Raw genomic sequence first — 15,116 nt, 5'->3', positions numbered from 1 at the left:
CATAATAACTACACGTGTAAGTTTTCCACTTTTGCAACTTAGAACACGGAAGTCGCCCAGAATCACTAGCATGTTTTCCCCCCTGTGTCTACACTCGCTCCTTTGCTGTTTGTGAGGGAGTGAATTTCAATAACAAAACTGTTCTCAGGAAATAAGCCTTCACTCCATTGTTAATGATGCAAGGGTGTAAATGTGTTTGTCAATACATAATATGAGATCTACACTCGTGTTTTCCACCTATTCTTTGGTAATGCCGAGATTCTTCAAAAGTGGCAAATTATTTGGATTTCTTTTATTTTGTAATTGTAGCATTGGCCATTGAAGCTGTTGAGCACATTATAAATTCCCAGAAAATAAGAGCTGCTTGTGTGAGTTTGTGTGTGTCTCAGTGCTTGTGGGCATTTCTCGAGGTGTGTGCGTGAGTGGATGAATTTGAGTGTGCAGGCCCACTCTAGACAAAATCATGCCATGCTTTCTCATTTTCCAGTCCAGTACTGTTGGTAATGTGAGAGCATGGCTAATCCCCTGGAGTCTCACATCACAGAGTCAAACTCTCCTGGTTAACACTAGATGCACTCTGACACACACGTACACAAATCTTTGAATTTCTTCTTAGGAGTTTGAAATTGAAACAGCAAAATATTAACACACACAAAACACAAATTGAAGTAACAAATTTGAATTTCAAAATTCAAATAAAGAGTTTATTGCTATTTGTGTATAATTTGGGTGCGTGTGTATCTTTGAACAGCAATTTTCATCCGTTGGGGGTCTAATCACTGTGTCCTAGCAGAGCACTGGAGAACACTTTGCATCAGCAATTAGATTATGATTATATTTTCTTTCTCAGTGGCACCTCTGAGTCACCCTGTGTAATTTCAGTCTGTCTCTCTGGTCAAGCTCAACACAGCGGTGCCTAGGTGGAAGGCCCCTTCAATGGAACCTGAAGCAATGAGTCAAAGCCTCTTAACGGATGCATGCAGAGAGTACAACCAGCAGCCTGCTGTTATCTCGCAAATGTACATTACAGCACGGCACTCTAGAGCTTTTTGTAGATGCGCGTGTTTGTGTATGCACGATAGCCGCTCGGCCAGGTGAGCACCCAGTCGTCCGGGCAAGGGGCGGCTGTTGGAGAAGATTGGCATTCTAGTCAGGCCACTGAAGCTGACAAAGCAATTTAGAGGCAAGATGCCCACACTGAGTGGGTCTAAGTCCCTGATGCGCGTTACCCTCCCACCACCTCTAACAATTGTTGTCAACATCAACTTGCCTGCCTCTCCCATCAGGCAAAAAGAAATGTTGCAATGAATGTTGTGTCAGCTTAGTGTCACTAGTGCGTAACACAAAGTGGCAGTTTTTTTGTGTTTTTTCCCCCCCATGCACACTCTTACAACAACACACTACTACACTTCTCCTAACAAGATACTTGGGTCTAGCGGTTACTGCAGGATTATTACATTGATTACATGTGGCCTTTTTGCAATATTCTGTGTTATTGATCCTGTGTTTCATTGTCTTCCTGCTTCCGATAGTGGTCATTTTCAGTGTTCCACACCTATTAGGACTCAAAGGAGCTTGCAAAGAAAAGCGTCTGGACTTCTTTAAGTTGCTTGAAGATGTTTCACCTCTCATCCGAGAAGCTTCTTCAGTTCTAAGGTCAAATGGTGGAGAGTCCCAGATATAAACCTAGTGGGAGTAACCCCCCACAGAGGGACAAAAGGACCCCCTGATGATCCTCTAATCGCCTGAGCCAAGGTGTGAAACTGGGTGTGGGTCCCAATAGGCCAGAGTTTCGGGTGTGTTCATTGTGAAACCTGGCCCCACCTTATCATGCGAATTCCTGAGGTCAGATGGCCCAGGATGTGAGTGGGCGTTAAGGCGTCTGGGAAGGGATCTCAAAACTGGATTATAGATGGCAGAGAGTTGGTGTCGTAAACCACCGCCTCTGTTCAAAGATGGTCGCTCACAGTGGACATAGATGGCTTCTTTCACTCCTCTTTCAAACCATCTGTCCTCTCTGTCCAAAATGTGAACATTGGCATCCTCGAAAGAGTGTCCTTTATCCTTAAGATGCAGATGGACTGCTGGGTCTTGTCCTGTGGAGGTGGCTCTTCTGTGTTGTGCCATGCGCTTGTGAAGTGGCTGTTTGGTCTCTCCAATGTAGAGGTCTGGGCATTCCTCGCTGCACTGTACAGCATACACCACATTGTTAAGTTTGTGTTTTGGCGTTTTGTCTTTCGGGTGAACCAGTTTTTGTCTGAGCGTGTTGCTGGGTCTGAAATGCACCGGGATGTCATGCTTGGAGAAAACTCTCCTGAGTTTCTCTGATACACCGGCTACATAGGGGATGACAATGTTGTTGCGTCTGTCCTTCTTATCCTCCCTCGCTGGTGTCTGGGCGCCCTAAACGCCCTAAATGGGCGTTCTTAAAGTCAGCAAAGAGGCACAGAAAAGAAGACCAGACACCAGCGAGGGAGGATAAGAAGGACAGACGCAACAACATTGTCATCCCCTATGTAGCCGGTGTATCAGAGAAACTCAGGAGAGTTTTCTCCAAGCATGACATCCCGGTGCATTTCAGACCCAGCAACACGCTCAGACAAAAACTGGTTCACCCGAAAGAAAAAACGCCAAAATACAGACTTAACAATGTGGTGTATGCTGTACAGTGCAGCAAGGAATGCCCAGACCTCTACATTGGAGAGACCAAACAGCCACTTCACAAGCGCATGGCACAACACAGAAGAGCCACCTCCACAGGACAAGACTCAGCAGTCCATCTGCATCTTAAGGATAAAGGACACTCTTTCGAGGATGCCAACGTTCACATTTTGGACAGAGAGGACAGATGGTTTGAAAGAGGAGTGAAAGAAGCCATCTATGTCCACTGTGAGCGACCATCTTTGAACAGAGGCGGGGGTTTACGACACCAACTCTCTGCCATCTATAATCCAGTTTTGAGATCCCTTCCCAGACGCCTTAACACCCACTCACATCCTGGGCCATCTGACCTCAGGAATTCGCATGATAAGGTGGGGCCAGGTTTCACAATGAACACACCCGAAACTCTGGCCTATTGGGACCCACACCCAGTTTCACACCTTGGCTCAGGCGATTAGAGGATCATCAGGGGGTCCTTTTGTCCCTCTGTGGGGGGTTACTCCCACTAGGTTTATATCAGGGACTCTCCACCATTTGACCTTAGAACTGAAGAAGCTTCTCGGATGAGAGGTGAAACGTCTTCAAGCAACTTAAAGAAGTCCAGACGCTTTTCTTTGCAAGCTCCTTTGACTACGATGACCTGGATGACTGAGAACCTTCACAGACCTATTAGGACTGTCGGCCAAAGAAAAATAAGAGCATCTGCCGTTTTAGCAAATGGCCCAAAATGATTGTTGGTCAAATTAATGTTGGGAATCATTTTGGTGACCATAGGAATTATTAATGCTGACCATGAGGGGCTGTTTCATACTGATGGTCTTGTGTTTCTTTGGTTTGTTTTAATCATAGCGATTGCCTCTAAAAAATTTGGGGGGTTTTAAGTATTATATTTGACTTAAGGCAAATAAGCCACTAAGTCTAATGTTAGCCAACAGCTTGGAAAACATCAGACTTACTGGCTTATTGGCTCACTAGTCATTGTGCAGTTCATCAATAAGGTAGTCTCGAAGCTGAAGGATAGGTTTTATGATGGTTTTAATCCTTGTCAGCATCTTTATATTTCGACAGACAGACAGACAGACAGACAGACAGATAGATAGATAGATAGATGCCACTTGTCATCAGTTACATAACTAAATTCATTATGTAGGCTGGATATGATCAGCAGTAGTTTCTGTGCCTTCTACATCCTACTCTCCACCTTTTGGCCTCAGTCCAGGCCAATTACCCCAAAGCTTTGCTCTCTTTGCTAGCTTGGCTCCTCTCCTCAATGTTCATTCTTCTGTAGTTTCCCTCCCTTCCATTCCAGACTAGATATAGGGCAATAATAGAGTGCCGACTGGGGAGTGGGGAACGCAGGCATGGGTTAATCTGTTGACCCCTAGTCGTTGTATACTATAGACTTACCTCAACATGTTTCTCTGAAGTCTAGACCTCAGCTATTACTCTAACCTATCTGAAAGAGAATGTTTCTTAATCCCGCTCAAAGTGTAGGTCAAGGTTCACAGTGTTCTTACTTGTGAATGTAGGATTTCAGAAAAAGGGAAAATAGCATTTATCATGTCATATAGTTAAAGGAAGTTAGTTTAATCATGCAAAAGCTAATGAAAAGCAATCATGTCTCAAAATGTAAAAAGAAGAATAAAGTAAAGTAAAAGAAGTAATAGTTGGTAAGCTACAAAAACTATGACTGATTTATATTATTAGGACAAAACTGGGGGATTAGCTACAACAAATTTCTGGCCAGAACTTCAAATAGTATTTCAGACAGATCTGTTTCATTTTTACTGAATAGACCTTAAAGTAAATCCAGTATACATTTGTTTGTAATCTGCCAAAACTGGAGTAATGTTAGCCTTGAAACCAAATAAATTCAAGAGCTCATTTTTTATTTTTCTCTAGGCCCTCTCCTTCAGACACAACACTGATGTGTGCCACAAAACACCCTGCCATATGTGCAAAAGGCTTCAGTATCAACTATGGTGAAGTGTAACCACACCTGTAAATGTTTAGCTCTCGCTGTCATTGCCACCAAAAGAGTCCCTCTAAGTGTGCGTACTGCAGCAGGTGCTTCCGACCATCCACACAGGTGCAGACTGAACGATCAGTTTTCTGCATGGAAATAGCAAAAGAGCATCCTAAACAAATGCTTTAATGTCTTAATGCTATTGCAAATAACAAACATAGCATTAAATTTGACACAGGAGGCATGCACAGTCCAATCGTGTGAGTGTCTCTCGTTCAGAGTTGTGCCATACTGAAAGCGATACATGTTAAATGTTGTGGTGCTTAAGATTTCAATAACAAGTTTTAGTTAAATGTGACCTGTCTATGATGCTAGCATGTTCAAATTTAATTTTTGAATACAGGTCATTTAATGCAGGCCAGTTGTTGACTGAATTCTTACATGTATGAATTTGGTACACGCAGTTCACTGATGGGGAAATGTTAAAATGAAATTTTAAAAATTTCCCCAAAGCGGGCTAACAGGGACATTAGTAGTGTACGTGCCTTAAACTAGAGCTGGGATGTCGAGTCGTTTTACATCGAATGCCACATACAGCTTACATTAATCTCAAATGGACCAGACTAGTCAAACTCTCCTATCTCAGTATAAGCACGTTAAAATACACATTAGATGTCTCAGATATCTCAGTATAAGAAAAAGAAGTGCAATTTCAACAGTGCGACTTAGTTTTTCTACATTATGAAAAATACTGCTGTAGTAAAGGAAAGAAACCTATGGTGCATTATGTAAAACTTGTTAAAACCAATAAATAAATGTGTCCCAAAAAAATGAAACAAATCTGTCAGCATGACTTAAATTCTACGACCTAAATTGTGTAATATAATTCAAAATGAAAATTTCTCTTAATTCACAATTTAACTTTTTTTTAACTGGAGCCATTGTAAAAACAAATCAATAAAAACTCCATAAATTTCTATAGTCAATAGTAAAAAAAAACTTTACTGTATCTATTATTTTACTGTTGTATGGAAACGTCTTTATTAGCAGGAAAAGCTGTAAAACCTCTGAAACTACAGGTAAAAATTGAAAAGCGATGCCGTCCTTTATATTTTCTAAAGCTGTCCAGTGTGCTAGTCTTTTCCAGGCCAATTCTAGTGCCCTGGGCCTTATTTTTGACCACCCTGGCACGCAGCATAATGGTGTGCTGATGTGTAGTACTCATTTTTGTCAGATGTTTTTGATTTGGTTGCGGCTGGATTATATTTTATCTGTTCAGCATTATTCGATTTTTGATCATTCCCTCACATTAACCTGTTTAACCTGCAGTGTGCGACATCACAGATGACCTGCTGTGGTGGCCGCTGTTAAAAGTGTTAAAGTGCTCCATGTTAACACGGCGTAATTGAATTAGTCCTAGGTATGTTTCCCATTCATTCATTGATCTCATTTAGTCTTGTCTCCTCCATTGTTTGCCTTCAGCTGAACAGATTGCTGTAATAACATTCACATTTATAAAGTGCTACTTACCAGAGATTTCAAAAGGGCTATTCACATCTCATATAACACATCATCGGCGCCAAGGATCACACTGAAAGTGTAAAGGCATTAGCTTCTCTGAGTGAGACTTGAGCATCTGATCTGAGAGAGGGAGATACCAGGCAGTGCGGGGCTGGAGCAAGAGAACATTAAAAGTGAAGAGGTGAGGGCCATTGGGTGTACTTTTGTTTGTGCTCTCCATCTGCTGGGTGTAATTAGCAGGGTGTCGGAGAGAGAGAGGGAGACAGAGACAGAAAGAGAAAGTGTCACAGAAAAGTGTGAGAGAGGTGTGAAAGTTAACGAGAAGGACGGTAATTTGAAAAGGAATAGAGGGAATAAGAAAATATTAGAAGAGGACTCAAGTGGGCCTCGGTCTAATATTTTAACCTGTTTAATTGAAGTGAATGGATAACACCAGGCACACTTGAACTTGTTAATGAGAACAGTGCAGCGTTCATAATTTGAAATGCTCCTCTCTGAAGGAGTGCATGGAGTATGACAAAGTTAATGCAATTTATCAACCCATGCAAAAAGGGGTGACTGCAGTCAATCTGTATTGTAAGCCTATTATGTTACAGTTTAAGAAATTCTTATAAGAATTATAAGATTCTATTAATACCAAATTATACATCCAAATATGTTCTTGAAGTTCATCTGTGGGTTTTAGTTTCTAAGTAAAGATTGTTTTAAATTCAAACTTAAAAACATTTGATGTCCTACATCCCATCCTTTCTTACTAGCATGCGTCGTCTTTGATGCTTTTATCGCGACTTAACTGCCAATCAGCAGCACAAATGATACAGGAGACCCATGGTGCACGCACAAATGGTTTTATGCCTGCATATGAGAATTCACAGACAAACAAAACAGTAGCCCATTTATTTAACTTTTAAAAAAGTCTCCGTGACACTAACAGTGATAATAAAAAAAGATCTTTCCGATATCAGCCACGATGCTTGTAGTTCCCGGGATGTGTAACTATGCTTGCAGTCAGTTACTGACAGCATTATCACTACATAAATTACAGATGAACTCAATAAAGAAGTGAAAAAGGGAAGGGGAGTGTGACAGAAATAAAGCGGGTTTAGGAGAAGCAGCTTGTGGACAGGTTGGAGGAGGTCAGCCAGCCTAAGGGAGGTACAGAGATAAAAGACAGCACAGTGAATGCAGTATCCATATTACATGAAATAGAGACTTGCACATCGCTCATCCACCACCTTCCCTTCCAAAGGATTCTTGTTGTATCCCAGGAGACATGTTGAATTATCAACTATGCAGGTTTTGTTTCTCTCTCTGACTTTCTTTGGTCTCCCTCTCTCCCTCTCTCTCTCACTCCATCTAGGAAACACAAACAGTGTTTTTGCCCTGGACTACATCAGTGGATCCCTGACAGTGAATGGGCAGCTGGACAGAGAAAACCCCCTCTACTCAGCAGGATTCTCTCTGACTGTCAGGGTGAGCTGCCGAATGTGGGGGGAGTTATTGTGTGGAGGGACTGTCGTAGGCTAGAGAAGAGACTGAAAGGCTGCTTCACCGCTGGATTAAGAGAGAACTTTGATATGAAAGTGTATTCTATATAGTCTCCAAAGACCAACTAAACAGATCTCTTAGACTGGATATACAGTCTGTTGCTTATGCAGGAAATCAGTTAGAACTAGATATGTATGATGTGCGTGCAGTATATCTTTAGATGCTTTGTCAATATGCTTCTGCACAAATGAGACTCTGACAAACTCAAGTGCTTTTATTGGGCTCATTAGTGGTCATATTCATGCTTGCGATTCTGTGATAATGTCCCCTCCAGAGGCTCGTGCTGAATGAGCAGATATTAGAACAAGGGGAGCAGAGAACAAGAAAGAGGAAGAGGATTTAGAGTCCTCCTTAATGCTGAGGCCTCCTTTGTTCCTCCATTTTTTCCCCTTTTCTCTTGTTTGAAGTAGGTGTGATCTCTGAATCCCTCTATCCCTCCATGAGCCAAGTCTGTCTCGCTTGGCTTTTTAGCATGTCACTCCTTCCCTCTCGCCCCCCCCTTGTCCCCCCACCTCCCAACCCGGAGCCTTGCCACCTTGTCCAGTCCTCCACTTTTGTTGTCATTATTTCTTCTCCTCCACCATTGTACACCGAGTGGTTCCCACAGGGTGTGAGGGCGCGTGAAATGGATTTCCAAGTCCTGCTGAAAGCGGAAAGATTTGTGAACAAAGGCCTCATTTTTCTGTGTAGTTACAATATTCCATTCGTGATCTTGATAGCTTGACAAGTCAAATCTGCCACACCTTAAGAGAAATGGCCTCTCTGGCGTTTGTGCATTTACTGATTTGGCTGCAATTATTGGTAATAAAAAGCAGGTCGCGTGACATTTTTATACGAGAGACCATTGAGATACATTTGGCTCTGAGGTTTAATACAAAAAGAGATTCTGGCAAACATATTCCAGGCTCAGGCTTGTCTTTTTAATTGAAATCAATAATTACTAACCAGAAAAGTAGAATGAGCAAAAAGGCTGGAAAAGAAAAAAATGTCACCCAAAAATTTATTTATAAGATATGGATTTTTCTCCCTCCTCTCTAAATTTTCTCTCCTCTTCTTGTGCTTTCTTAGCCGGTGCTGCTATTGATTGGAGTGTGCCGTAGTAATACAACTAATTTCTCAACTTCAGGCAGCTTAGATAGCACTGAGCACGTGGAAGTGGAGGTCAAATTATTCTGGAGCACTGTTACGAAAGAGGCTAAACTATCTGATTATCCAGACTAGCATGTTGTTTCTGCTTCTCCTCCTATTGCCTGTGACACTCGTTCGTCAATAAAAGACAGTGGTTGCCCCTTTCTATCATTCCCTCCTATTTTTTTCATTTCAGAGGGCAGCCATCTTCAATAACTGAGGCAGGCAAAAACAGAGTGTGTGTAATTGTGTCTCCTCAATTGGACTTCTTTCACCTAAATCTCATTGTGTGTTCATGCGTATGAGTGTGTATGTGTGGATGTACATGTGCTGGCCTTCTCTTGGCCTCACTTTGAGCCTATTTCTGTGATTGCTTTTAGGCCGTCTGTCTACCTTTTGATCCAATAAATGAACAGCTGTAAATACCGAGTGAGATTGCGTGCTGACCGTCTCCATCCAGAATGACATTTTCAGTCCAATCAAATGGATCGCTCTCTCTCACTCTCGCTATGTCTCTCTCTCTCTTTCTCTCTCTGATGAACATTTCCTGCTCTGGCTTCCTGTTAGGCCACCGAGCTGAATGATGACCGCAGTCCATCTAGGGCAACTGTGGTGACCACCTTCACCATCCTGTTAATTGACAAGAATGACAACGCCCCGAAGTTCAACAGTTCTGAATATCGGGTCCGCATCACCGAACTGGCACAGGTGGGCTTTGCCCTGCCCCTCTTCATCCAGGCAGAAGATAAGGACGAGGTGGGTAGATCACATCTTAATGGTTTCCACTATTCACAACATTTGTATGCCCCTGTGCTGACAACAGCTGTAGCGGGAGGCATTACGTTTTTGGCTTCTCTATTCTCATCAACACCTTTCTTTTAATTACACAAGAACATTTGATCAGACTCAGGAATGAATGCAATATGTCCGGAACATCTGAAGTGACTTTCATGGCATCTGTTGCAAATATTCTCATGTCAGTGATTGAATTTAGCGGTTACAAAACCAGTTTTTGCCCACAACTGAAGACTTCTTAGATCAGTGCTGGCAAAACTTTACACGTCAAAAGTCCTGGTGCACAAAATAGGCAGACAATAACACAATCAAACATTAAAGTATTTCCAGTGACAACTTCAGTGACCTTTCAAAATTATGTCCAAAAAGGAGTAGTAAACAATTTCTGATGAATAACTGCAAATATTCAACACACTTTTTTGCCCCAAGTCCTCATCTAGCAATCCTCAGGGCTGTGAGCCAGGCTCATCTAGGGGTGGCCAGTTAGCCGGTGAAATTTCCCCCTTTAGTAATGCTGATGGCTTACCCACCTGTGGTGATAGCCCTGGGTGGATTATGATCAATCGACCATTTCTTGTAAACCTGGTGGGGCTTTTGTCAGAAATGTGGTAATTAATCAAAATGCTACAAGTGAGTATTTATCTATTCATATCATTACTGAACTGCAATAATTTGAATAATGGACACAGTGTGACATCTTCAAGCTAAAAATTTATAGAAAATAAGCAAAGATAGACGAAATCTGTTGTTTGTTTTGTTAGAAATCTTTTAATTTAATTTTGGGGAAACATGAAATGTCTAACTGGATAAAATCATGAAATCATGCAACAAAGACAAAGCATGTCTTTAGGCATTCATCAGTGCCATAACTGAGGAAAATAGGTAAATGTGACAGTATATTTCTTGTTTGGTAAGATACAGACATACTAAAATATTATCATTGATCTTTTGTAAGTTGTCTTTGCATGTGGGATACTGATTAGTTCAATCCTGGCATGCTTTTAAAGATTATATCAGATAAAAGATGCTGTCTTTACCACATTCTAATATTCTGTCTGCCTTAGACCTTTAATTTTGCTACATAGTTCTATTGTACAGTACAGTATGCTAGTGTAAAAGAGAACAAGAGTAAATCAGGATGTGACAAAATGTTAGATGTATTTTTGCATTCCTGCATCATACAAGCAGATCCAATATTCAGTATGAAGAGAATGTGATTAGTGCAATAAATAAACCTGATTGGAACACGCAGAATTGATAGTTCAAAGTTTGTTTTTATCAGATTTCAGACTTTTTACTTTCAGTTGGAATAGATCGGCACTAACAAGCTAACAAGATACATTTTAATCTATCTTGTTATCTTGTTTATAAATGCACAGCCAAAAAAGAACATCAGCCACTCTGTGAAACTATATTTCACTATGTCATGTGGATTGTGTGGATTGTCAGCAGGAGTGTGCTACAGCCTCCTTTGGTTTGCCCGCCACTTCCCATTTACTGTATCTATCAGCCTACTGTGGTGACACGCAGTCACATACACTCAGACACCAAAATATACACAGAAGTCAAACATTTTAGGCTTGCTCTGTCTCACTCGTTTTCTCTCTCCCTCGCTCACATATGCACACGCTCGCTCACACCAGCGCATTGGACTCGACTACAATTTAATTTGCTCTGGAAGAGATGGGATAGAGCATCAAATTATACCTAACGAGGAAAATCAATCACCTAGGGTGCAGATAAGCTGAAAACTAGTCAACTCTGATTGATTCAGGCGCAGCAGCCGCCAGGGTGGAATTTGACAGATAACTGTGAGTCAAGTGGATAGAAAAGAAGGTAGAGAATAAAGAGAAACAGACTTGCGGAGGGGAGAGGAGAGGAGCAAAATCATAAGTCGTAGTAATTGGTGGAGCAGGAAGAAAACAGTCAGGAGAGGAATACAGCACTTGAAAGGAGAGATAGCAGGAATATTTAGCAGCAGGTCTGTTTATCCATTCTAGGGATGGCGTGTTTGCTTCTGCCTGTGTTCCAGCAGCAAGCAGAGAAGAGAGCACTGCAAGCGTGTTGCTGCACGCAGGTGGGGTGACGACCCAGACACCTTGGCATGAGATAAGAGGTCTCTCTGTAGGTTAGCAACCAACATTTTACCACCACCAATATCAGCGTTCGCTCAGGGGAGGCTTCCAGACACCTAACATATCTGGGCTAAGATTGCTTATTGCAAATGGGGGAATGGCTCCGAGACGGTTTTAATTTACTAGATTCGCCGTAGATGCTGCATTCGAAAGCACTTACCAGAATCGGCGCATTAGCAGCCCCAGCTCACTGTTAAGTCATCATCATGCAACAAAACAAAAGACATCAAAAAGAGCTTAAAAAGCAAAGTGTCACATGGAAAAAATATAAAGAGAAAATGCAGAAAACGTATTCCGGGGCATTTTAAACTCTACCAGTCTTGCATTGTTACTCTGCTGTGATAGAGCCACGAGTACATCAATTGCAAGGAGTAAAGCCCACGAGGTGTTTTTTGTCTTGCAGTTTTTTATTGCTTTTTTGATCTTTTAAACCTGCATGTCATTGCCGATACACACAAACTCATTCACACTCCACTACACCTGCTCTGTAATCTCACTCCTTCCATGTGTAAGGGATTATAGGCAGACATTTCTTTTCTTAGACTATGACACAAGTGGTAGTTACCTCTCTGCCTGTCGCTGCCTTCATATCCTCTTCTACTTGGCTAGCATCTTTAAAAACTTTTTGCTGCTGGAGCTTGTCACTAAACTTTGTGGCAGTTGCATCTGACAGGATGCTTTTATTGGGGGCTTCTAAAGGCAGAAGCAAATGGACGGGCAATTACGTTTATGGGCAGTTTGAGGTGACATCCCTGCATATTGGATGGTCTTTTAAATAGGAGTCATCAGCCACAATGGTTCTCCCACAGACGAAAACAAAAACAAGGGGGCTATTTCAACTGGCAGCATAATGCCAATTGACCACGCCACCCGTCTTCCTCTGTCTGCCACAATGGCTACATGATTGGCTGCCCTGAAGCTTTATACATCAAGACAGGAAGGACCTAGAGATGGGGTTTTTTCTCCCGCTCAAGAAAGCCACAGGTATTTCAGAGATGTGATGTCACTGGTTTATATTTACCCATAATGCATCTGCACGTGGGGATTTATCTGAGGAAAAAGAAGTGGAGAAGGAAAAGATGAGTTGGGGTTTTTTTTCCCTCCATTATTCCAAATTTCATATATATACTTTTTCATTACACATAACTGCAATGACACAAAACATAGTATTTCTAAATCAGTCTTCATGTTCACATAATCTACATAATCATAAACATTGTGCTGGCAACTTACGCTGCAGTGAGCTAGAAAGCAAACACAAACGAATGTAGCTGGATTGAGGTAGATAGTCATGGTTGTCACCAGGGATCACGTCAACCCCTTTTCCTCTCTCATAAAACACACAATGTGCGCAAAGCATATGGTTTTCTTCTCTGGCTAGGTATTCATGCAGTCTGACTTACTCTTAGAGCTCTGTGGGAAATAAATGGGGAATAAATTCTGTGTATCACTTAAACTGTGACCCAAGTTTTACAGACGGAGAAGTGATGAATCTGTGGTATGGGCTATGATTTGATTCTTATGTCTGATCACAGTTGGACCTTTCAGTGTTACTGTTATTAATATTCTGGCTTGTCACTTTGTTCTTTTTGTACAAAGTGCACTCCTCCACGCCAAATGCATCCTGAAGGAATTTTCGAGTTGGCTTGTTCCGTCTCGATTTAACATTTTCTTCACTGGTGCATTGTTTGGTGTGCCTTTTTATAACTGCTTCATTATGAGCGTTCAACATATTTCACAGTTGTTCTCAGAAAAGAAACATCCTGCTCAAGACTGACAATAAAAAAGCTGCTGCCTACATGCTGATCCTGGTTTTGAAGATCATTTATTATTGTTAATTAAATACAACTCAAAATTAAAACTAGGTGGGGGGACTTTCAAGAAAATAAATGAACTAACTGAAATAATATTGTGTGCTCAGAAAACTAACTAATAAAATACCAGAAATATGAAATATGTTCATATCAAAGTGACTCTGTTGAGGCTGTGTTTGTATTTGGCTATGTAGATTTATATATGATATATGATCATAATAACCAGAAAAAAAACTAATTAGAAAATATAAAACTCTAATAATCTATTATTTTAAAGTACGAACACAAACATGTGACATATTGAAAGAAAAGTTTGGAATAAAATAAAATAAGATAAGATAAGAAAACCTTTATTAGTCCCACCCATGGGAAATTTGTTGTGTTACAGCAGAAAGTGGACAGTGCAAAGTTACAGTAGCAAAAATTAAGAAAAACACTGGAATACGATAAGATAAGAAGAATAAGATACTATATACAACAGAATAAAATACAGCGTTGTCAGAAAAAGAGAATAACCCTTCCACATCATTCATGCATTTGTACAGGTATAAATTACAAGTATCTCGTGTCCTGTCATCAGCGATACATTAATCTTTAGTATAGCTGCAATTTTATCATTTTACCAGCAAAGACAGAGAAATATTTAAATGAAAACACATGAATATCATACAGTTATTACACTGTTGTTAGTACATGTTATTACCTAACACTACTAGACTATATGCAGGCTTTTGATATACATCATTCTAGGTACAACAGCCATAAATGCGTGAAAAATATGTATGCTGTCTATCTATCCTGTCGAGATAGATAGACATGTTTTTTCCCCCTATAATTAAATGTGATTAGACTCAGTATATATTGCCACCTGACTGTGCTCCATCTTTTAAAAACACAATTTTCTTGCTCTTATTCTATCCTCTCTCTTATCCTTCCTATGGCAGGGGGTGCACAGCATGTTCCAAGTGTTTCTGACAGGAAACAATTCAGAATACTTCACCATCTCCCCCACAGCGGTGCAAGGGCGTGCCGACATCAGGATGAGGGTTGCCATGCCGCTGGACTACGAACAGATTCGCAGCTTCAGTTTTTCAGTAAGTTTTTCAACTTAGTTTGAGTAGTTGTGCCCTGTAGATTTACCTGAGAAACCTGCATCACCCCAACAAAGCATAGCTGTTGGTTTTTTTGATAATATCTATTAAAAAGCCTAAAGTAGCTTAAAGATTTATAATCAATGGAAATGAACTGTGGACCAAGCCAGAGCTGTGAAAAAGAAAATCCGAATGTAACTTCATTATGTTTCTTGAAAAGTGTTTTGATTTGTTTGGACACAAGGCACAGTTAGACTGGAGCAATATCTCTTTCTAAACAGCACCGAGTTGTTTGAACAGTGAAATTGCTATTTTGTCACCTCAGTTTAACCCCGAGTTGTTTATAGAATCAGAGTAGCACACTGTAAATCTTAAATAAATTATTTCAGTAGCAAATTCAGATTACACTTTTTAGAATGCAACCAACAGCCTCCATGCATAATAATCTGTTGTTTTT

The 15,116-nt window shown here is 40.9% G+C and overlaps 1 protein-coding gene across 1 annotated transcript in view; it reads left to right on the top strand.

Moving 5' to 3' along the window:
- The window catches only part of cdh23 (cadherin-related 23), a 196,456-nt gene that overhangs the window by 97,344 nt on the left and 83,996 nt on the right, over window positions 1-15,116 (top strand). The window contains exons 10-12 of the mRNA XM_082556277.1: window positions 7,509-7,621; window positions 9,392-9,580; window positions 14,513-14,662. Of these exons, the coding sequence (XP_082412403.1) occupies window positions 7,509-7,621; window positions 9,392-9,580; window positions 14,513-14,662 (452 nt within the window). The remainder of the gene's footprint in view (window positions 1-7,508; window positions 7,622-9,391; window positions 9,581-14,512; window positions 14,663-15,116) is intronic.

This window comes from Aulonocara stuartgranti, assembly GCF_965226115.1.
Source record: "Aulonocara stuartgranti genome assembly, chromosome: 13".
NCBI classification, from domain to species: Eukaryota; Metazoa; Chordata; class Actinopteri; order Cichliformes; family Cichlidae; genus Aulonocara; species Aulonocara stuartgranti.
This window is presented reverse-complemented; position numbering and strand designations above follow the sequence as displayed.